This window comes from Dipodomys merriami, unplaced genomic scaffold (assembly GCF_024711535.1).
Source record: "Dipodomys merriami isolate MVZ:Mamm:240054 unplaced genomic scaffold, mDipMer1.0.p SCAF_123, whole genome shotgun sequence".
NCBI lineage: Eukaryota > Metazoa > Chordata > Mammalia > Rodentia > Heteromyidae > Dipodomys > Dipodomys merriami.
The window spans coordinates 1,343,333-1,367,548 of NW_027202527.1; the positions used below are offsets into that span (position 1 = coordinate 1,343,333).

General features: G+C 36.0%; 1 protein-coding gene across 1 annotated transcript in view; it reads left to right on the top strand.

The window, feature by feature from the left end:
* The window catches only part of LOC138823775 (transmembrane protease serine 9-like), a 29,573-nt gene extending 8,322 nt beyond the window's left edge, over window positions 1-21,251 (top strand). Inside the window, exons 2-10 of the mRNA XM_070017333.1 lie at window positions 7,450-7,647; window positions 8,306-8,474; window positions 16,101-16,360; window positions 16,531-16,664; window positions 16,769-17,069; window positions 18,077-18,212; window positions 18,710-18,957; window positions 19,375-19,508; window positions 20,858-21,251. Coding sequence (XP_069873434.1) covers window positions 7,450-7,647; window positions 8,306-8,474; window positions 16,101-16,360; window positions 16,531-16,664; window positions 16,769-17,069; window positions 18,077-18,212; window positions 18,710-18,957; window positions 19,375-19,508; window positions 20,858-21,130 — 1,853 coding nt within the window. The 3' untranslated portion in view covers window positions 21,131-21,251. The remainder of the gene's footprint in view (window positions 1-7,449; window positions 7,648-8,305; window positions 8,475-16,100; window positions 16,361-16,530; window positions 16,665-16,768; window positions 17,070-18,076; window positions 18,213-18,709; window positions 18,958-19,374; window positions 19,509-20,857) is intronic.
* The last annotated feature ends 2,965 nt before the right edge of the window (window positions 21,252-24,216 follow it).

Here is a 24,216-nt window from a genome sequence, read left to right on the forward strand (position 1 = left end):
TGCTTGATTCAAACTAAAAGTCAAGCATCTATTCCGTAGCCATTAAATGAAACTGAAAAAAATGATACATGGAATTTTCCCAAATGAATTTGTGGCATATTTGTCATAGAGAGTACCTGTGAGTCTAGCAGAAAGACCATGGAGTCAACCAGACTTTCATATAATATATTTACCTCATTAGAAATAGTAGAGCCTTGGAACCAACATAAAATTGTTCTGACCTGTTCTGAGTTTGGTGCAAAAATGGTTATGTCTGGTAATTATATCCAATCTGAAGATACAGTGAAATCCTGGATCATTTCTGAAGCTGATACAGGAATTCTGTGGATGCCAACTGAAGCTACTAACTCTTTACCCAGTGTAAAATGAATGTATTCAGGCCATTGACCCAGGGTGAATCTCAAGCAGATGGAGTCTGGATTCACTCTGCATCTGATGGAGTCAAAATACTTTTCTAGGCTAAAATGGAAACAGCAGAACGCTTAACTTTATCTGACATGAATTTTGTCACACCAGGGACTCATCGTGAATCTAAAATTTTATCTTTGAATTCAGACAGAATGGCAAATAGCTCATTCCTCAAACAAATGTGAAAATAATGTAGTTAGACCAATCTGAAGGCAATGCAACACTAACTGGATCAGCACAAAATTCAATTCACCAGACAAGACACTTCTCACCTGAAAAAGTAAAACTGAGGTCAAGACAGTCTTAAACAGAAAGAGTCACACTTTGGTTTCATATACAGAATGATATAATCAGGTCTTGATTCCAACTAGTGTTTGAAAAGAAACTTTACTGGACCCTATATGAATTTGGAATAACCAATTCCAGCACCCAGTATGAGACTGCAAACATCATATGGATTCAATTTGAAACTTTAAAAATTCTTTCTTGGGCCATCTTGGTATACAATATCACCCTGGTTTCACATTCGATTATATCCTTGAGCCAATTTAAAACTAAAACTGCCCAATGCCAATCAAACTTTTAGCATTAAAAAAGTCTTTACCAGGGTCTTTACATTAAAAAAAGTCTTTACTGGGCAGGTGCCAGTGGCTCACACTTGTAACTCTAGTTACTGAGGAGGCTGAGATGAGATCATGGTTCAAAGCCAGCGCAGGCAGGAGAAAGTCTGTGACATTCTTATCTCCAAATAACTGCCAGAAAACTGGGGAAATGGTGCTGTGGCTCAAGCAGTATAGTGTTTGCATTTTGCTGAAGAACAATGAAAAAACAGTGTCTGAGCATAGAGTTCAAGCCCTATAACCACCACGACCAACAACAAAATCTTTAACCATGACCCACGTTGACATATGTTGGTTACAGGTTCAAGGTAATATAAGTGGATCTTAGATTGGGCCTGAGGGATTGGAATATAGGCACTATAAATCACTCTTGGATCTGTAGTAAAACTCAAGTAGTCAGAACCTGGAATAAGCCAGAAACTGTTACAGTCACATCATAATCTACCTTTAAACCTTTCAAATAAATAAGGAAGATCATAGACTTATTCAGCCCACTAATTAAGGTTGTAGTTGGCATATCCCTGGATCCATTATAAGATCCAACAAGTCAGACTCCAGAAACATTCTAAAACTTTCTGTCATCATCATCATTATTTATTGTGAAGGTATTGAACAGGGAAGTTTTAGTAAATAAGGTAATGAGTACATTGAACATTTTCTCACACTTTTCCCTCCCACTCTCCTTATTAGGCTTTATTAGATTTTGCTAGAAACCATTCAGACATCCAGATAAAAAGAACAAAGAAAAGGTTTATTGCCAGCAAAGGGAGTGGCAAGACCCCTTCTCACAAGAGAGTAGTAGTGCCGGCAATGTCTGAGATGACCTACCTACAGGGGCTAAGATGGACTAGTGATGAAGACCCAGTGCCCAGTGTAATGTGTGGACCTGATGGGCTAGGATTTATAGCTGTTGCCCAAGTGGCAAATAAGGAGTCTTGCAGATGCCTAGACTTGCAGGTCAATCTAAGGGGATCTTGCTGTCTAATATGTATTGTTGCAGCTCTACCAAAGGAGTGCCAACTCAAGGTGAAGGGGGTGGATGTCGATTACGTACTGATTTTACTAAATCAGCCTAATGTTGCCTAGGAAAAAAGCATGCTAAACTATGAGAGAGGAGGGCTACTGGGCCAACATTACAGGGTGAATTCCTGATCCACACATCCACACTGGGATCTCTGCCTTCTAGTCCCTTCTAGCCTATGCAGGTTTTATAAGGTCACTTCAGATTATCTCCGGCATTACTTCTCTCTTGTGAGAAGGGGTTTTGCCATTCCCTTTGCTGGCAATAAACCTTTCCTTTGTTCTTTGTGCCTGGAAGTATGCATAGTTTTCTGACAAAGTCTAATAAAGTCTAATACCCCTCCCTCCCAAGTTGTAAACTTCATTTCTAACATAATATCTAGTGCCTATCATTGTCATATTAGTTCATCCTTTGTCCTGCTGATTCCATGATTCTCTTTCCCTTTGATGGATATGACAAAGGATACAGATAACTAAAAAAAAGAGAAAATAAGAAAAGTAATCACTGTGAACAGTACATGATATAAACATATAAACCTCTTGTTTCTAATTCTTGGAGTTCGTTTTGATATGCTTTATAATATATGGTCATTGATCCTCTACTAACAGGATCATAGAGGATCATACAGAAATACTACTGATTTTTGTGATTTTATGAGTTTTAGTTATTACAAATGAGATAACCATTCGGCCTACATTTCTTTAAGCCTGGCTTGTTTTCCTTAATATATATTTCCAGATATTTCCAAATCCTTACAAATCAAGTAATGCCATTCTTTCTGATGGAAGCATAAAATTCCATTGTGTGTGTGTATGTGTGTGCATGTGTGTGTTTGTGTGTGTATCACATCTTCTTGATTCATTCATCTACTGTGTGGCATCTGGGTTGGTTCCATATCTTAGCTATGGTAAATAATGCTACAATGAACATGGTTTTTTGTGCTGGTACCTTACCCTTTTTTGTGTTTATTTGCCCAGGAGTAGGATTGCTGGGTCATTGGGAAGCTCTATGTTTATTTACTCTTTTGAGGAACCTCTATATTGCTTTCAAGAGTGGTTGAACTTTACACTCTCACAAACAGTGAGAGGCTGTATCCCACCTGCATCTGTTTTATTAGTTTTCTTGATAATAGCCAATCTAACTGGAATTCAGTGTTGTTTTGAGTATTTAAGTATTTAGTATTTAAGTATTTAGTCCACTTGTTAACGATGTGGTGGCTTCTTGGAGGATTTGTTTTAGGGGGTAATTTTTGAGCTCTAAGTATATTTTAGATATGAGGCCCTTGTCTTTTATATAGCTATTAATTAATAGGATTTCTGTTAATCTTATTGACTTTATCCTTTGCCTTGCAGAAGCTCTGTAGTTTAATGAAATCTCATTACCCAACCTTTCTTTGATTTGTTGTGTTTTTGTGTTTTTATTAAGAATATTTCGGAAAAAAGCACATCTCCACCTGTGCCAAGGCGTTCTAGTGTTTCCCCTATTCTTTCCTGTAGTATTTTCAGGGCATCTAATCTTAGGTGAGGTCTTTGATCCATTTGGAGTTGATTCTGGTGCAGAGTGAATACAGATCAAACTTCAGTATTCTACATTGGACAGCCAATTCTGAGAGCACTCCATGCTGTGTTTCTTGGCTCCCTTATCAAAGATCAGGTGGTCATAGGTCTGTGGGTTCATCTCTGGGTCTTCAGTTATATTCCATTGGTCCTCAGGCCTGTTCTTGTGCCACTACCTAGCTGTTTTTTTTTTAATACTACGGCTTTGTAATAGAGTTGTATTGTAATAGTTGTAATAGTTATGTAATAGTTTTGTGTTCATATTTCTCCAGCACTCTTCTTTCTTTGCTATTCAAGGTCTTCTGTTATTTCATGCGAATTTTTGGATTGCTGATTCTCTTTAATTAAAGAATGATTTTGGGATATTGATGGATATTGATTGAATTTGTCAATAGCTTTTGGTAGTATTGCCTTTTATGAGGTTCACCCTACCAACCCAGGAGCATGTAAGGTTTTCTACTTCCTTAAATCTGCTCTTATATCCTCTTTCAGGTTTTTAAAGTTATCATTATAAAGGCCCTCCATGTCTTTGGTTAACTTAATTTCTACATATTTTTTGGAAGCTATTACATAGAGTTTCTTTTTGGATTTTGGGCTTGCTCTTCTCATTGATGGCATATAGAAATACTACTGATTTTTGTGGATTAATTTTATACCCTGCTACTTTGCCAAAGTTTCAGATCAACTAAAGTAACTTGGGAGAGGAGTCTATGGGTTGCTTTAAATACAGATTCATGCTGGATGCTGGTGGTTCACACCTGTAATTCTAGCTACTCGGGGCTGAGATCTGAGATCGCGGTTCAAAGCCAGCCCCATCACGAAAGTCCATGAACTCTTACTTCCAATAAACCACTCAGAAAACTGAAGTGGTGCTGTGGGTCAAGTGGTTGAGTGCTAGCCTTGAGCTGAAGAGCTGAGGAACAGTGCCTAAACCCAGAGTTCAAGCCTATGACCCACCAAAAAAAAGGTGGCTCAGTGGCAGAGCGTTTGTCTTGCATGCATGAGGCCCTGGGTTCATTCCTCAGCACCACATAAGCAGAAAAAGAAGAAGCCAGAAGTGGCACCGTGGCTCAAGTGGTAGAGTGCTAGCCTTGAGTTGAAGAGCTGAGGGACAGCGCCCTGGCCCAGAGTTCAGGTCCCATGACCGGACCCCCAAAAAGTGTTTTGCTTCTTTTTCTATATGGATCCTCTCTATGTTTGTCTCTTGCCTTATTGCTCTAGCTAGAAACTCCAATAGTATATTGAAGAGGAATGGAGAGAGTGGACATCTTTGTCTAGTTTCTGATTTTAGATGAAATGGTTTTAACTTTTCACCATCAAGCATTATGCTGGCTGTAGGTTTGTCATATACATTCTTTGTTATATTGAGGAATGTTCCATGGATTCCTAATTTCTCCAGCTCTTTCATCATAAAGTGGTGTTGGATCTTGTCAGATGCTTTTTCTGCATCAATTGAGATGGTCATCTGGTTCTTGTCCTTCCTCCTGTTGATGTGATGAATTCCACTAATTGACTTGTATATATTGAACTAGCTTTGCATCCTTGGGATGAATCCTGTTTGATCATAGTGTGTAATTTTTTTGTCAAAGTTGGTTGGCTAGAATTTTATTAGAAGTTTTGCATCTATAGTCATTAAAGAAATGGGTCTGTAGTTCTTTTTTTATTAGGTCCCTATCAAAATGAGTCTGGTAGTGATCTTTCACTTTCAATTTCATTGAAGTTTGAGGAATATTGGAGTGAGTTCTTATTTAAATTCAGCTTTGTATATATCTGGCCCTGCAGTTTACTTGAATGGTGGGTCTCTTATTGCCATTTGTTTCATTATTTGATATGGGTCTATTTAGTTGGTTTAAATCTTGGTTTACTTTAGGATATCAATATTTGCTTGAAATTGTTTTTCCAGATTCTCGAATTGGTTAGCATAAAAATGTATAAAGCATCCCTTACAATGTTCTAAAATTTGCTTGTTTCTGTCACTACAGGAAAATTCTTCTTTCTGGTTTTATTTATTTTGGTACATTCTCTTTTTTTTGGTAAGATTTGCTAAGGGTATGTCAATTTTATTGATTTTTAGAAGAACCAACTGTGTTGATACTTCCATTTTGGGGGGGGGCTCCAATTCATTTAATTTTGGTTTAATTTTAATTATTTGTTTCCATCTACTGGATTGGAGTTTGCTTGTTGCTATTTTTCAAGGACCTTAAGGCACATCCATTAAATTGTTTGTCTGAGATTTCTCCAATTTGTTGATGTAGGCAATCACAACTATATATTTTCCTCTGAGTATTACCTTTTCTGTTTCCCAGAGGAGCTAGTATTTTTGGTGTTCCTTTTTGTTAAATATTATAAACATTTGAACTTTTGTTCTGACCTCTTCTGTGTCCCACTGGTGATGCAACAATGTGTGTTCGATTTCCATGCTTTCCAGGAATTTCTATGGTGGCCTTTGGTGTTGATCTCTAATTTTATTCCATTGTTATCTGAGAGAATGCAATATAATTTTAAAATTTCTGAATTTACACAGATGTGATTTGTGCTCTAAAATATGCTGGTGATAAGAATGTATATTCTAATGTTGCTGGGTGAAATATTCTGTCATATCTGTTGTCTAGTTGCCCTATGCATTGTTTAGCTCTAAAGTTTGTCTGTTGAGTTTTTAACCATGTTGATCTATCTAGAGCAACCAGTGGAGTGTTAAAGTCACCAACAATCAATATTTTGGATCCATGTGTGTTTTATGGTTAAACAATGTTTGTTTGATGAATTTGGGTGCTCCAGAATTTGGTGTATAGGTATTTAGTATTGTTATACCCTCCTGTAGGGGAGATCCCCTTATTAGTATATAATGACCTTCTTTGTCTTTTCTCACTAATTTTACTGTTGAAAGTTTCATCATCAGATCCTGGTCATGAGTTTTTAATCTTAGTAGATAAATCAAGAATGTTTATTCATGGACGAATAGTTACATCCCAGATCCACTCTTTAACCCAAACAGACAGACTGTGGACCCACCCTCAACCTAATATATTATCCTCTCCTATTACTGTGTGATGAATTTAGAACCAAAATGAAAACTGAGACAGAAAGTTTAAGATTTCTGATTTCTGGGGGCAGGAGAAGGATTGGGATTGGGGTGGGAGGGGGGAGGCTGGGAAGGGATGTGAAGGATAAACAAAGGAGGAGGCTGCAATGCTTGGTAAGAAATGTACGCATTATCCTGCCCACGTAATTGTAACTCCTCTGTACAGTATGTTCACAAATTAAATTAAATTAAATTAAAAAAAAAGATTTCTGATTTCTGCTTTTAAGACCCACAACTGATTTACTATGTTTATGCCTTTGTTTTTCCTGAAATTGAGGAAGCTATAGAAACCATACTAGAGAGTTACCTATTTTAACTTTGTACAAAAGTGATTCTAACCCTCGTCAGCATTTTGCAGCTTTTTCAGCTGAGAAAGCTACCCTAAAAAGTCAAAAGCAATCATCTTCAGTAAAGCCAACTCACAAACATTCTTTTCATTTTCCTTTTAATCACCAGGATTTCTTACTAAATTTCAGCAGTAAGTCAGAAGTTGTCCACACATAAAAGAATGCTTGAAATCCTATTTCCTTATACTGTCTTTCTACATCCTTTAAGTTATTTCCTGTTCTTTTCAATCTCCATGTACATTTCATTCTCCTTTTTTGACCTTTTCATCCTGTTCTTTCTCATCTTACTCCATTTTTTCTAATGTGGCCTTCTCTCTTCTTCTCTACTTCAACCATTTCTGCTAAACATATTTAGGAACAATTTCCCTCAAGATAACAATTTTCTCATATTTTTTATCCCTGCGTATTTCTTCAGCCACACTACTAACAAAACCACCTCCCTTGCTGCCTGGATCTCTAACGGGACAAAACTCAGATCAACCTATACAACAGCCTCTTAAGCATTCAGAACTCAATGTTTCCTTGGCTGAGTGTCGCTTAGGTATGGTTTGGAAAGACAAACTCCAGGCTCTCTGGCTTTTCAAAACAGCAATTGTTTCTCATGAGACAACAGGTAAGTTTAACATAGTCATCTGTTGGGGCTAAAAGTTCTTATTGGAGCCAAACATCATAAGAATTTCTACAAATACTAGCAATGATAGTCTCACAAGCTTAAATTATTAAAATAATATTGCTAGGCACCAGTGGTCCCATACCTATAATCCTAGTTTATCATTAATATGGCATCTGAAGGATATCAACCGTTATCTGTCAGTCTGAGGGGAAAACTCCATCCCAAATATTGTAAGCAAAAAGGAGTGCTGGAAGCAGAGCTTAAGTGTGGCGTTCCAGCCAAGTAAGAGAAGCTTTTTGATCAAAGTCCTACTTTGGATTAAGAGCATGATCTATTGTCCAAATATTGATAATGTGATCATATATTTTATTAGTAAGTTTTATGATTTAAATTTAATGAGTAAATATCATAACAGTATTTTTAAATACCTATACATTTTTTATTATTCTACCTGCGGAAAGAAGACAAATGATTGAAATAATCTTTCCAGGGGAAGTAGTCAGATGTCTTCTGACAATTAGTAAGTTATTTCCAAGCATTCTTTCAAAGTTGGAAATATCAGATTTTCACTTTTTCTGAGGCTGAAAATATGAATTTAGCAAAGTCTGAAAAGATGGTAATAGTATTCATTTTATCCTAATGTGGATCTATCCTACAGAGTGTGGATTACGCCCTGGCCTTGTTCCTCACTGCCCCAATTGCTGGGAGGCAGAATTAGGTGAATTCCCCTGGATGGTTTCTGTGCAGCTCTCTTTCTCCCATTTCTGTGCTGGTTCTATTCTAAATGAACAGTGGATCCTTACCTCTGCAAGATGTGCCAATTTCATGTAAGTCTGAGCAACAATTTCATTGTAAAGGTTTCACAATAGGAAGGTAACAAATTGAAGTTGTTTAACAAATAATTCCTTTGAAAAAAGTAGATATTTCCCTTTGTAGAAATAAAAATAATATTTATTATTGCTTTCACAAATGATGTTTTTTGTATTTTACATGCTAACAAGATATTGCAATGTAGGAGAAAAAATATTCCAGATTGAATGAAGCCCACTATTTCTTTTCTTCATTCACCTTTAAAATGGTTGGTTTTTGATGGTAGTTTAATTATTCAAATCAATACGTTAGGAAAACATAAAAAGGCTTTCTATTAAATAATTTTATCAACAAAATAGTGGAAAGAATTTTAAGTTCAAATCATAATGTATACTTAGACAAATATTAATATATAATGGTTTCACAAATGATTTTTTTAAATAATTTAACAATGAAAAAGTTGAGCCTGAAATCAGGAGAACACCTCTATTTTTAAGTCTTAAAAATAAAAATAAAAATAATGTAGCTAATATTCAACCCAATTAAGGATGTAAAGGTTCACTACAATATAAACTATAAAATTTTGAAGAAGGAAATTGAATAAGACATAGGAAGTAGCACTTTTGGACAGGCAGAATTGATATACTGTCCAAAAGAATCTAGAAAGTCAATGTTATAACTGTCCAACTGCCAATATCATTTTTCACTAAGATGGAGAAAACAATCCAAAAATCCATATGAAACCAGGAAAGACTCCAAATCACAAAAGAAATCTTAGGCAGAAATGGTAGTGCTTGGAGGTATTACAAAACCAAACTTTAAACTCTACTATAGAGATATAGTAGTGAAACCACTGGATACTAACATAAAAACAGGCTTAATGACTAGTGGAACACAATAGAAGACCTAGTTATGAATCCATAGATCAACAACTAAAATATCTGATAAGGGAGCCATAGACTAGAAGAACAGCCTCTTCAGTAAATGGTGCTGGCTAAACGGGACATCCATGTATAGACAACAGAAACTGAATACCTTTATGAGCTTGTATCAATATCAACACAAAATAAATCAGACTTCAATGTAAGACCTGAAACTATGAAAATATTAGAAGTAGTAATAGGAGAAACATTAGTATTTCTTGGCATAAGCAGGAATCTTCTGAGTAAAGATCCAGAATCAGAGGATATCCAGAAGATAAACGGGATTGCATCAAATTAAAGGGATTGCATCAAATTAAAAGGTTTTGCATGACAAAGGTCAAAGTTATTCAGTTAAAAAGAAAGACTTATCTCCATTAACTGATCAGAAATTGCTGGAAGTGATATAGCTCAAGTGGTACAATGCTAGACTTGAGGAAAAGAAGGCCAGGGACAGTGTTCAGTCCCTGAGTTCATATCTCAGAACTGGCACACAACCTGCCCCACCCACACATAAAAGAAATAAAAATCAAAATAGCACTTAGTTAGAATGACCATCATCAAAAATACAAACAGTAACAGTTGCTGGTACAGATGTGGACAAAAAAGAACCCTAATTGCATTGCTGAAGGAATTTATACTGTACAACCACTCTGGAAGTCTGTCTGTTGATTCTTCAAAAAACTAATCATAGAACTACTCAATAATCCAACAATTCCACACTTAGACATTTATCCAAAAGATTACAAAGTAAGATACAATAAAACCATGTTCATCACAGTACTATTTACAATAGCCACAGTATGGAATCAATGCTCTTCAATGAATGAATGGATCAAGAATAAGTGGGGTATATACACAGTGAAATTTTACTCATCCTTTAGAAAGAATGACATTGGAAAATATAAGGTTAAATGAAATCAGGTACAGAGAGAAAAAGTATTTGTAATTTTCTCTCATATGTGGAAGCTAGAATTAATTTATAACTTTGTAAGTAAAGACTTAAAGGTTGGATACAAATCTGCACAAATGTATTAGTTGAAATACAATAGATTTAGGACAGAACTTAAATACTTTACTTCTTTAGAAAGACTATGTCATTGTCCAATAAAATAAATATCAGAAAAATGTACTCATCATTGAGGAGTGAGTTCAAGATAATAAAAATCTATTTAAAGGTAATAGGACTTAATAGGAATAATACTTTGTAGTTTGAATTTTTATATTTTCTAAGGATGCATTATTTAGTAGAGTATGTTATCCTCTATGATTCTGATCAATTGTAGAAAGTAATACTCACTTGGCTAAACATCTACCTGATATAAGTTTCTAAGTTATGAATGGGATAATTTAATTTATGACCCTTAAATAAAGTGATTGTATTTTCAGCTTATGATGTATTGGTCAAACTAAAACTCCACAAAAGGAAGAACATCTCATTAGACTCATTTTTGGTGAGTTGTGGGGCTTGAACCCTACCACTGTGAGGCCTACTTCCACTTGCAGTTTTATGGTAGTTAATTGGAGATAAGTCTCATAGACTTTCCTTTCTGGGCTAGTTTTGAAGCATGACCCTCAGATCTCATTTTTCTGCATAGCTAGGATTACAGTCATGAGCCACCCAGGGCTAGCTCCAATTTTACTATAAAATTAAATGCATTCTCCTATATTACAATAATATGTAGCTAAAAGATTTTTTTTTTTTGGGTCCGGTCGTGGGGCCTGAACTATGGGCCTGGGCGTTGTCCCTCAGCTCTTCAGCTCAAGGCTAGCGCTCTACCACTTGAGCCACAGCGCCACTTCCGGCTTTTTCTTTTTGCTTATGTGGTGCTGAGGAATCGAACCCAGGGCCTCAGGCATGCAAGGCAAGCGCTCTACCACTGAGCCACCTTCCCAGTCCCAGCTAAAAGATTTTTGGTATACATTCAAATTTTCTTTCAGCATAGTTAACTAGAGTCACAAAATTAAGGGAAGCCAATGATTCTTTTAAGTGTAACACATTGAAAGTAGTATATTTTAATACCTACTTTGTGCAGGATTCCATTGATTAATACTTCAGTTGTCAAGGTCTATGTATTAATTGTTAATAGTAACTAAGTATAACTGTTAATGATAAATACTAATTATAACTATTAATGATTAAAATATAAGGCTATCAAGTCAAATTAAAAGGTTTTTGCATGACAAAGGTCAAAGTTAATAGGCTAAGCGGTCTATAGAATGAGAGATTTTCATCAGCTACTCATCAGACAATGGCCTAATATCCAGAACACACAGACAGCTTAAGAAACTAAATCATCATGAATCAACCCAACTAGTAAATAGGCAATCAATAAAGACTTCTCCAAAGACGCAAAAATGGCCAACAGCCCAGGCAAAGAACTATCTCCATTAACTGAACAGAAAATGATGGAAGTGGTGCTATGGCTCAAGTGGTGGAGTGCTAGAGTTGAGCAAAAGAAGGTCAGGGACAGTGTCCAGACTCTGCGTCCATGTCTCAGAACTGGCGCACACACACACACACACACACACACACACACACACACACACACACACACACACACACACACACACAAAAGAAATGAATATCAAAATTGCACTTAGTTGTATCTCATCTCAGTTAGAATGACCATCATCAAGAATACAAACAGTATCATTTGCTGGTGCAGATGTATGAGTAAAGGAACCCTAATGACTTTTTGGTAGGAATTTAAACTGTACAACCACTCTGGAAGTTTATTTTTATGTTAGTACCTAGCTGTTTTATTACTATATCTCTGTGGCAGAGTTTAAAATTTGATTTTGTACTACCTCCAGCATTAGCATTACCTTTTCTGCCTGATTGCTGTTGTGATTGGCTGTCTTTCCTGGTTCCATATGAATTTTTGGATTGTTTTCTTCATCTTAGTGATGATGGTTATAAAATTGAGTTTCTAGATTCTCTTGGCAGTATTGCCATCTTCACTATATCAATTCTGCCATTCCAAAAGTAGTGCTTATTTATGTCTATTTCAATTTCCTTCTTACAAAATTCTTAGTTAGGCTGATTATTAGACATTTTATTTCTTTATTTCTTGTAAAAATACTGTACAGAGGGGTTACAATTACATGGGCAAGATAATGCATACATTTCTTATCAAGCATTGTTGCCTCCTCCTTTGTTTCCCCTTCCTATCCCTTTCCATTCTCCCCCTCCTCCAAACAAATCCTCCTCCTCTCCCCCACCCCCAATCAAAGTTTTAAAGTTCATTTTCGACATAGCAACTTGTACATCTCATTGTTGCAATGGATCCACCTGTATCCCTATTTACACAATTTGTTTTTTCCCTTCCCCTCCACAAATTATACTGACATAAAATACAGTGAAAGCAGTGGTTGTACCATGGGGGAGGGACATACAAAGCAACAAAGAAATAATCTTATAAATGTGTTAGAAACAATCACATGAAAGAAAAAAACATTTGAATACATGTTTTAGGGTTCATTTCCCTATTATCAACTTATCTGACCTTTTCTGCTTGACTCAGACATATACTAGTTATTGCAAATAAGGTAAACCATGGGACCTATGTTTCTTTGGGCCTGGCTTACTTCACTTAATATAATTTTTCCAAGTCTTTCCATTTCCTAACAAATGGGTCATTGTCATTCTTTCTGATGGAGGAATAAAATTCTGATATATATATATATATATATATATATATATATATATATATATATATATATATATATATACACCACATTTTCTTGATTCATTCATCTACTGAGGGACATCTGGGTTGGTTCCATATCTTAGCTATGGTAAATAATGCTGCAATAAACATAGTTGTGCTGGTAGCTTTAGTGTGGTCTTGCTTGTGAACATTTGGGTAAATGCCCAAAAATGGGATTGCTGGGTCATAGGGGAGCTCTATGTGAAGTCTTTTGAGGAACCTCCACATTGCTTTCCAAAGTGATTGAACAAGTTTACACTCCCACCAACAATGAAGTAAGGTTCCCTTCTGTTCACATTCCCTCCAGCATCTGTTGTTATTAGAGTTCTTGATTCTAGCCATTCTAACTGGGGTGAGGTGGTATCTCAATGTTGGTTTGATTTGCATTTCTTTTATGGCTAGGGAGGTTGAGCATTTCTTCATGTGTCTATTGGCCATCCTTCTTTCTTCTTCAGAGAAGTTTCTCTTTAAGTCTTTAGCCCACTTATTTATTGGGCAGTTGTTGGTTATCTCAATAGATGCAGAAAAAGCATTTGACAAGATCCAACACCCCTTTATGATGAAGGCTCTGGAAAAATTAGGAATCCATGGAACATTCCTCAATACAATAAAGGCTATATATGACAAACATACAGCCAGCATTATATTTAATGGTGAAAAACTAAAGTCATTTCCTCTTAACTCAAGAATGAGACAAGGATGTCCACTCTCCGCTTGTCTTCAATTTAGTATTAGAATGCCTAGCTACAGCAATAAGATAAGATGAAACCATAAAGGGGATCCAAATAGGGAAAGAAGAAGTAAAACTCTCCCTCTTTGCAGATGACATCATCTTGTATTTAAAGAATCCCACAGACTCCACTCCCAAATTACTCAAGCTGATTCAAAACTTTGGCAAAGTAGCAGGTTATAAAATTAACCCTCAAAAATCAATGGCTTTTATGTATGCCAACAATGAGAAAAGCATGGCTGAAATCATGAAAGCAACTCCATTCATAACAGCCCAACAAAAAATAAAATACCTAGGAATTAACCAAAGAAGTGAAGAACCTCTATGATGAAAACTTTAAAACTTGAAAAAGGAAATCAATACAGATCTTAGAAAGTGGCAAAAACTAGTATGCTTCTGGATTGGAAAGATCAACATCTGAAAATATCAATAATTCCGAAAATTATCTACAAATTCAATGCGATACTATTAACATTCCAACCTCATTCTTCAAGGAAATAGAAGAGGCAATCCAAAAATTCATATGGAACAATAAAAGACCCAGAATAGCAAAAATGATCCTCAACAGAAAGACCCGGAGGAATATCAATACCAAATTTCAAACTCTAAAGCCATAGTTATAAAAACAGCTTGGTACAAGAAGAGACCCCAGGACCAATGGAATAGAATTGTAAACCCAGAAATGAATCCACAGACCTATAGCCACTTTATCTTCAATGAGTGAACTAAAAAAATAGAATGGAAGAAAGACAGCCTCTTCAGTAAATGATGCTGGTAAAATTGGTCAATCACTTGTAGAAAACTAAAGCTAGATCCTTATATATCACCCTGCACAACAATCAACTCTAAATGGATCAGAGACCTCGGAGTCAAAGCAGACACTCTGAAAACATTACAGGATGGAATAGGAGAAAACCTAGGTCTCCTTGGCGCAGGCCGAAATTTTCTTAATAGAGACTCAGAAACACAACATATCAAAGAAATGTTGGACAAATGGGATTGCATGAAAGTGCAGAGCTTATGCATTGCAAAGAACATAGCTAGCAAGATCAATAGAAAGCTCACAGATTGGGAGAAGATCTTCACTAGCCATACAACAGACAAGGGTCTCATATATAAAATATACCTGGAACTCAAAAACTTACATCTCCTAACAACAAATCTTCATAGATATTTTATTTTATTTTTAAGACAATTGTAAATAGAGTTGGTTTCAATCTGAAACTTTTTCATAGTTGATGTACAGTAAGCTATAAGGATATCAAGTCACATATACTTTATCATTTACTATTGTAATAGTAAAAATAATATTCTTTTTTTTAATTGTATTTTATTTTATTTGGGAACATACTGTACAGAGGGGCTACAATTACATGGGCAGGATAATGCATACCTTTCTTACCAAGCATTGCAGCCTCCTCCTTTGTTTACCCTTCACTTCCCTTCCCCGCCTCCCCCCTCCCCCCACCCAATTTTACCCCCCTCCCCCCACCCAATTATACCCCCCTCCCCCCACCCAATTATACCCCCCTCCCCCCCCACACCGACATTGTAAAGCTGGTTTTGACATGACATTTTGTACTTCTCATTGTTGCAACAGGTCCACCTGAATCCTTAAACGACTTGTTTGTCCCCATCTCCTCCACATGTTATACTGACATCAAATATAGTGAAAGCGGGGGTTACACTGTGGGGGAGGGACATACAAAGCAACAAAGAAATAATCTTGTAAATGCGTTAGAAACACATGCATGAAAGAAACGAAAACATTAAAATACATATTTAAGGGTTCATTTTCCTAACATCACATTATCTGACCTTTTCCGCTTGACTCATACCTATACTAGATATTGCAAATAAGGGAAACCATGGGACCTATGCTTCTTTGGGCCTGGCTTACTTCACTTAATATAATTTTTTCCAAACCTTTCCATTTCCTAACAAATGGGGAAATGTCATTCTTTCTGATGGAGGCATAGAATTCCATTGTGTATATATACCACATTTTCTTGATCCATTCATCTACTGAGGGGCATCTGGGTTGGTTCCATATCTTAGCTATGGTAAATAATGCTGCAATAAACATAGTTGTGCTGGTAGCTTTGTAAAAATAATATTCTATATGCCTCATATACTCATTGACAATAAGCAAAAAGTGGGGAATAAGACCAAAATTTTAGTATTCACATGGATTTCATCAGATTCATGTGACTTTTTTGTTTTTCACATTGAATTGTAGTAATCATAAAATTCTTAATGGTGTTTTTTTTCATCCTCCAGAAAAAGCTCTGAAGCCCTGGCTTTGGTCCAAGTGGGACTTATCGATCTCCAAGACACAGCCCAAGCTCAGACTGTTGGTATTCACCGTGCCATGCCGTACTTAGGTCCAAGAGGACCCTTAGGGCCTGGATTAATCTTCCTTAAGCAGCCAATAAATTTCCAACCCCTGGTGCTACCTATTTGTTTAGAGGAAAGTCTGGAGCAAGAGAGAAATATACAACTTTATGACTGCTGGTTACCGAGTTGGTCCTTAATGAGGGGTAAGTAAAGAAGAAGGCACTAGGGTAGAACAGAAGAATATGCTTAGACACATTATGAGTAACTAAGTGTATATGCTATATTTCTCTCCTCTAATCTAAAGCAAAAACAAGGATAACAGAAACAAAGTCTAATCCAACTAATAACAACCTCTCTTCTCTTTTTCCTTCAGGAAGTCCTGGAATTTTGCAAAAAAGACACTTAAGCATCTTGCAAGTCATCAGTTGTGCCCAATTCTGGCCCACAATGAATGAATTTACTTTCTGTGTGGAAGCTAAGAAGGCTATGGGGGAGGCTGGCTGTAAGGTGAAAATTTTAGGGGTTCTGAAAAACAGATACAAAGGAACACCCTCCAACAATCCAACATCTATTACATTATGAATTGACATTCTATTAATTGTTTCTTACAGGGTGACCTGGGGGCACCACTGGTGTGCCACATACAGCAAAAGGACACCTGGGTGCAGGTGGGAATCTTGAGCCACTTTGATGAACACTGCAGAAAGCCCTACGTATTCAGCCAAGTGAATCCTTTCATTTTCTGGCTCCAAGGGGTTACACGGCCCAGCCATGCACCCTGGTCCCAGCAGGAGCCCATGATTACCTCAGCTTCCCTCTCCCTTCCAGTCACTACTTCTAGGAATGCTTCAGCTTTTACCTCTACTACTGCTTTCATTCAGCCACACTTCATCTCTCTACCACAGCCTCAGAGTAAGATCCAAGAATATGATACTATGGGAGGTATGATAAGGAAACTAGTAGGGGCATGGAAATAGAAAAGAAAGAAGGATGGGAAATAAAGGTATTTTTTCTGAGAGAGAAATGAGGTGTTTTTTCACATCATTGGAATTATTTACATTTAATTACAAAGGCATGTCCTAAAATATTTTCTTACTGTTTTTTATAGATTATGATGCTTAATATCATTATCCTTAGCAATTATTCATGAGAAATTCTAAATAAGAATTTATCTAATTGTTAGCAGAATAAAAAGACAAAGACAAATAGTCTCAAACACATAATAAGTGATAATGACTTTGTGGGTTCTATTTTATATATGGTTGTCTTTCTTTCCTTGACTGTTAGATCATCAATAGCAGTTTGACATTACCTACTTACCCTTTTCTACTAAGAAAAAATCTTACTGCACTATGTACTAATGTAATTTGCTTCTAAAGTCCTTCAAATATATTTTAATAAAAGAAAATTCACTGGAAACAGTTATTCAAATTTCATCTTATTCCTTTTATATACATTTCATTATTCTTTTTTAGTACATTAATGTACTAAGTAGCATTGTTTTAACTTACAAAGAACTCTAAAATAGTTTCTTGTCTAACTTTTATATCTAACTATTCCATTTAATATTTGATATTAAAATAAGATTTAAAATATAGTGAGCTTGATCTCTTTCAGTCCAAATAAATTTCTCTAATATTTTCAAGTAAAATTTTTCTTCTTCATTGCCTAACTGAACTAATATCTCCAAAGCATCTAAAATCTAAGTAAATGTTATTATGGAAGAAAATACCATAGCTCTGAATGTTTTAACTAACAAAAACTTAACTTGGCAATAAATTATAGAAATATAAGAAAATTAAAAATGTCAAAATTTAAAATACATAGCTGTTTAGCACTAAAACTTGAAGGATGGCTCACATGTAACATTTCTTCCAAATTTTCTCTTACATTATTGCTGTTTATTTTGTTTTGTTCAGCTTTGGCAGATCGTATTTCACTTCGATATACTATGCCTTGGCAGGCTATGATCATCAGCTGTGGCAGTCAAATCTGCAGTGGATCCATACTCAGCAGCTCTTGGGTTCTCACTGCTGCTCACTGCGTCAGAAATATGTAGGTTTATGTCCTTTCTTTTCCAGTGCTGTACTGTATTAATTCATTAACTTCAGATTCTTTTGAGGAAAATTTTTCTGGGTAAAGTCACTTTCATAGTTGCCATATCATGTACTTCCATTACATATTTGCTTTGGGCTAAATATGATTTGCACAGTATGATTTGCTCAGTTATAATTCTTTTTGTTTGCCAGAACTAAGGCTGGACACTGTTCCTGAGCTTCTTTTGCTCACCCTACCACAGAACCACTTCCAGCTTTTTCTTTCTATGAAGTACTGAGGAATTGAACCCTAGGATTCATACATGCTAGGCAAACATTCCACCACTGAGTCACATTCCCAATCTCTCAGTCATTTCCCCTGCAGTACTATGCCTCATATAGTCCTTTTAATACTACCGCTAATACTACCACTAATGTTTAACAATAAACAAACAAAATGTGTTTTTGGAGAGTGTAGTTTTATGATGAATTAATAATATCTACCTATCCCTGTAGGAATCCAGAGGATACAATTGTAATACTGGGTCTTCGGCATCCTGGAGTACCTCTGAGAATTGTTAAAGTGACAACTATTCTACTTCATGAGAGATTCCGGCTAGTGAGTGGGACAGCAAGAAATGATCTAGCTTTAGTGCTGCTTCAGGAGAGTCAAAATTCCATTCAAATATCAGCACCTTTGGGCCATCTAAAGAACCTTAATAATTCAGAATGCTGGCTTTCGGGGCCACAAAATCTCAAACCAGGTTAGTGCTTTTTTCTGTATTATGGGAGTAGTTTTAAAACAAATAAGGATTAGATATTTTTTCAATTATAAATATAACAGCCACAATAGTCTATATTATTAATTTTAAGATTTTTCTACAAATGAGGCACCTACTCTTAAATGTATTTTGGATTATGGAATAGTTGTCTTACTGATCACTAGATAAGATTTTTTGAGATCAAAAGGAAAGATAGATATTTGTAAGTCCAGCTAAATTTTATAATCAAAGTACAAAACGTTAACTCCTGACTCTTCTGTTTTTTTTTAAAAAAATTACAAATAAGGTTTTAGTTCTTGTTATTTATTACTTCTACAAGACTGAAAAATAAAGTGCTTCAGTACAATCTGTATCTGTATATTCCACTTAGAATATGTGTATCTAACTTACTATTTTTAGGAGAGACAGATGAGAATCCAGAAGTATTACAGATGCAGGTAATGGGAGCTTCAAACTGTGCCCACCTCTACCCTGACATAGGAAGTTCTATTATTTGCTTCATCACCCATGCCAAAGGTCATGACACAAATATGGTGAGAAAATCAGTTTTATTTCTTTTTTGTACTTAATGTACTTTTCTTTTTGTACTTAATGATAACATTTATAAATTTGTCTCCCAGTAAGAAGGTAAATCACCCATCCTAAAATAACACTTTTTAAATACTTTTCAATAATACTTTAAAATTGCAGAACAAACTTCTTCAAATTTTTTTTCTTTTTTTATTCTGTAAATATTGTACAGAGGGGTTACAATTACATGGGCAGGATAGTGAGTACATTTCTTACCAAGCATTGTTGCCTCCTCTGTTGACTCTTCCCATCCCTTTCCATCTTGTCCCTCTCCCCCAATCCCTCTGTTCCCCTTCTTCCCCTCCCCCCAAAATTGTAAAGTTTGTTTTTCAACATAACTACTTGTACATCTCATTATTGCAATGGGTCCACCTGTATCCCTATTTAAACGATTTTTTTCCCTTCCCCTCCACAAATTATACCAACATTAAATACAGTGAAAGCAGGGGGTTATACCCTGGGGGAGGGACATACAAAGCAACAAAGAAATCATCTTATAAATATATTAGAAACAATCACATGAAAGAAAAAAACATTTGAATCCTTGTCTTGGGGTTCATTTCACCTAACATCAATTTATCTGACCTTTTCTGCCTACGTCAGACATATACTAGTTATTGCAAATAAGGGAAACCATGGGACCTATGTTTCTTTAGACCTGGTTACTTCACTTAATATATTTTTTCCAAGTCTTTCCATTTCCTAACAAATGGGTCAATGTCATTCTTTCTGATGGAGGCATAGAATTCCATTGTGTTTATATACCACATTTTGTCACTAATCTCTGATACATCTGACACATGTGATACGATCATATAGAACAGTTGGCCAGGTACTCTCCAAATAGCTTATGCTTTTTATTTATCTCACTTGTGATTATACAGTCTATCTATGTTCTTTTTACTTTTAAATCCTGGACCTAACTTGGCTTTCCCATTCATCACTGTGGCTGAGCCACATACTTGAACCACACCTCCACTTCCAATTTATTTCCACCACATGGTGGTCTGGAGATAATATTCTCTCAGATTTATCTCAGCTTGTGAGTAGGTAGGCTTACAGGCATGAGCCACTGATGTCTAGCATATCTTCTTTTTAAGGTTTAATAAATCCAGTCTTTTTTATTTAGTTGAAAATACCATAGATCTTTTGTCATATCGGTTAGAACATTTTTAGGGAAAATGTTATAATTCTTATTCTGTATCTTGCATCTGTTTATTTAATCAGCACTTACCTCCTTAAAAATTAAATAATCTAAGAAAAAACAATATTGAACTGTGAATTTAATCTTACTCTATATTTGACTCCACAGGAGCCTGTGAATCCAGGCAGTGCTGTTATGTGCAGACCAATATATGGCAATGGCAAATGGAGACAGATAGGCCTCACCAGTCTTAAGGCCCTAGCTACCATCATAAGCCCACACTTCTCTTGGATTATATCCACAACAGAAAAAGCAGGCCATCCCCTAAGTCAGGCTGCCATGCCATGGATGGAAAAGGCTAACTCCTCTTGTCTCCTTAAATATACAACCAAATTGTTACTCTCTTTAGTAATTATTTTTGTTGCCCAAAGTTTTTTGTAGTCCAATTCAGAGAGCCAGTAGTGCATATTGTAGTATCATTATAGAAAAGACACCAGAACAGCAGAGAAAATATTGGCATATGCTATAGACAATCTCCTCACATATTATTTGAATAAATAATCTTTCCCTCCTTAATGACTGTCATGTCTATTACCTGAACTAGTAAATAATGGTTTATGAATATGTTTACAAATATATAGAAAATAAAATAATTTGAAATTTGTCAGCATCTCTAATTTTTAACTGTTATATTTCAAACAAATAGCCCCCCTAATCTCCTATAAACAACTTATATTTTCTCTATGAACATAGAATATTTATATTTAAATATTAAATATTTATATTTGCCTTAGAATATTTATATTTGCATTTCCAGTATGACCTAAGAAAATAACTTAGTATTCCAAAGACAATAATAAATATGTCCTAATAACTGCAACGTAATTATGGCCTTATTGGACTATATTAACAAGAATGAAAACATTTTGATCTCATTAACTAGCACATTTGTAATGAATAATTTCACATAATATTTGTAGTGACTAAAATGCTCTCTTAAGTATACCTAGCTGTGCTTTCCTGTCAATTCTGAGGCATGTACTTTGGATCTCAAACTCTTTTTTTTGTATAAGTTTTTTTTATTGTGAAAATACCATACAGAGGCGTTACAATTACATGAGCAAGGTAATAATGAGTATATTTCTTACCAAGCATTGTTGCTTCCTCCATTGTTTTTCCCTTAGCATCCTGCCCTCCCATCTCCACTTCTGCCTCCCTACACCACCCCCTCTGCCAAAATTGTAAAGTTTGTTTTTCGATATAGCATCTTGTACATCTCATTGTTGCAATGGGTATCCCTATTTAAACAAGTTTTTCCCTTCCCCGGGGGGATATACAAAGCAACAAAAAATCACCTTATAAATACATTAGAAATAATAGTAAGGAAGAAAAAAACACTTGTGTCCTTATCTTGGGGTTCATTTAACCTAACATTACCTTATCTGACCTTTCCTGCTCATCTCAGACATACGCTAGTTATTGCAAATAAGGGAAACCATGGGACCTATGTTTCTTTGGGCCTGGCTTACTTAACTTAATATAATTTTTTCTAAGTCTTTCCATTTCCTAACAAATGGGGCAACTGGGCATATTTAGTCATAGTTGGGACACTACCACTTGAGACATGATTCTGGTCTGGGTGTTTGTTAATTAATCAGAGTCACATAGAATCTTCTGCCTAGGTTTCTTCAAATAGTGATCATCTGATCTCAGGCCCTCAGTAGCTGGGATTACAGGTATTCAAGTGAATTTCCGGGGCATGCTGAGGCTGAGATGTGATGTGTTTCACACTATTTTGAAAGTGGATAAAGTATTTTCTTTGATTCTTTGAGAAACTAATTAAGGATGCCTGACATAAGATGATCCTTAGAGGATTATTCTTTTCAGATGAAGGGCAAGTACTTATACATCAAGAAGTATGATGATGATCTACTAAGTAGGAGATGTCTCCTTCAGGGCCTGTGGTCAGAAGTTTTACAAGCATGTATTGCTCTGAAGATTAGTTTTATGAGTCTTCCTTGAGAATTTCAATTCATATCCTGTCATATAGTAATTGTGTACTATATTAACAAAAATCCAAATTTCTCATATATTTTGTGATTATACACATGTAAACCTAATACATGCGAGGCAGAGATTGGGATGTTTTCAGTTTGAGGGCAGCCTATTGTTTTGTATCCTCTCAAAACTCTATGTCAATAGTCAGTGGTTGCCAAGTGCTTGTCTTCCAAGCTGCATAGATGATGCTATTGGGAAGATGGTAGTTCAAGTATGGACAGACAAAAATTTTAGAAGCCAGGAGGTTCCTCAAAAGACTTCACATAGATCTCCCCTATGATCCAGCAATCCCACTTTTGGGCATTTACCCAAATGTTTACAAACAAGACCACACTAAAGCTACCAGCACAACTATGTTTATTGCAGCATTATTTACCATAGCTAAGACATGGAACCAACCCAGATGCCCCTCAGTAGATGAATGGATCAAGAAAATGTGGTATATATACACAATGGAATTCTATGCCTCCATCAGAAAGAATGACATTTCCCCATTTGTTAGGAAATGGAAAGGTTTGGAAAAAATTATATTAAGTGAAGTAAGCCAGGCCCAAAGAAGCATAGGTCCCATGGTTTCCCTTATTTGCAATATCTAGTATAGGTATGAGTCAAGCGGAAAAGGTCAGATAATGTGATGTTAGGAAAATGAACCCTTAAATATGTATTTTAATGTTTTCGTTTCTTTCATGCATGTGTTTCTAACGCATTTATAAGATTATTTCTTTGTTGCTTTGTATGTCCCTCCCCCACAGTGTAACCCCCGCTTCCACTATATTTGATGTCAGTATAACATGTGGAGGAGATGGGGACAAACAAGTCGTTTAAGGATTCAGGTGGACCTGTTGCAACAATGAGAAGTACAAAATGTCATGTCAAAACCAGCCTTACAATGTCGGTGTGGGGGGGAGAGGGGGGTATAATTGGGTGGGGGAAGGGGGGTATAATTGGGTGGGGGGAGGGGGGTATAATTGGGTGGGGGGAGGGGGGTAAAATTGGGTGGGGGGAGGGGGGAGGCGGGGAAGGGAAGTGAAGGGTAAACAAAGGAGGAGGCTGCAATGCTTGGTAAGAAAGGTATGCATTATCCTGCCCATGTAATTGTAGCCCCTCTGTACAGTATGTTCTCAAATAAAATAAAATACAATTAAAAAAAAAATTTTAGAAGCCAGTTATCTAAATGGGAGGAGCCAAGTGAGGTGGGATGCACTTATTACCCGAGCTATGACAGGAAGCATAAAGAATAACCTGAGCAAAAAGAGAAAACCTATCTCAAAAATAAACTCTGGGAAGTGGCACTGTAGCTCAAGTGGTAGAGTGCTAGCCTTGAGCTAAAGAGCTAAACAGCGCTCAGGCCCAGAGTTCATGCCCCACGACTGACAAAAAGAAAAAAAAAAAAAAACCTCTGTTAAATATATAAAGGACCAAAAGAATAGATTAGCATTAAAGCACTGGACCAAAAAGCATGAGGTCAA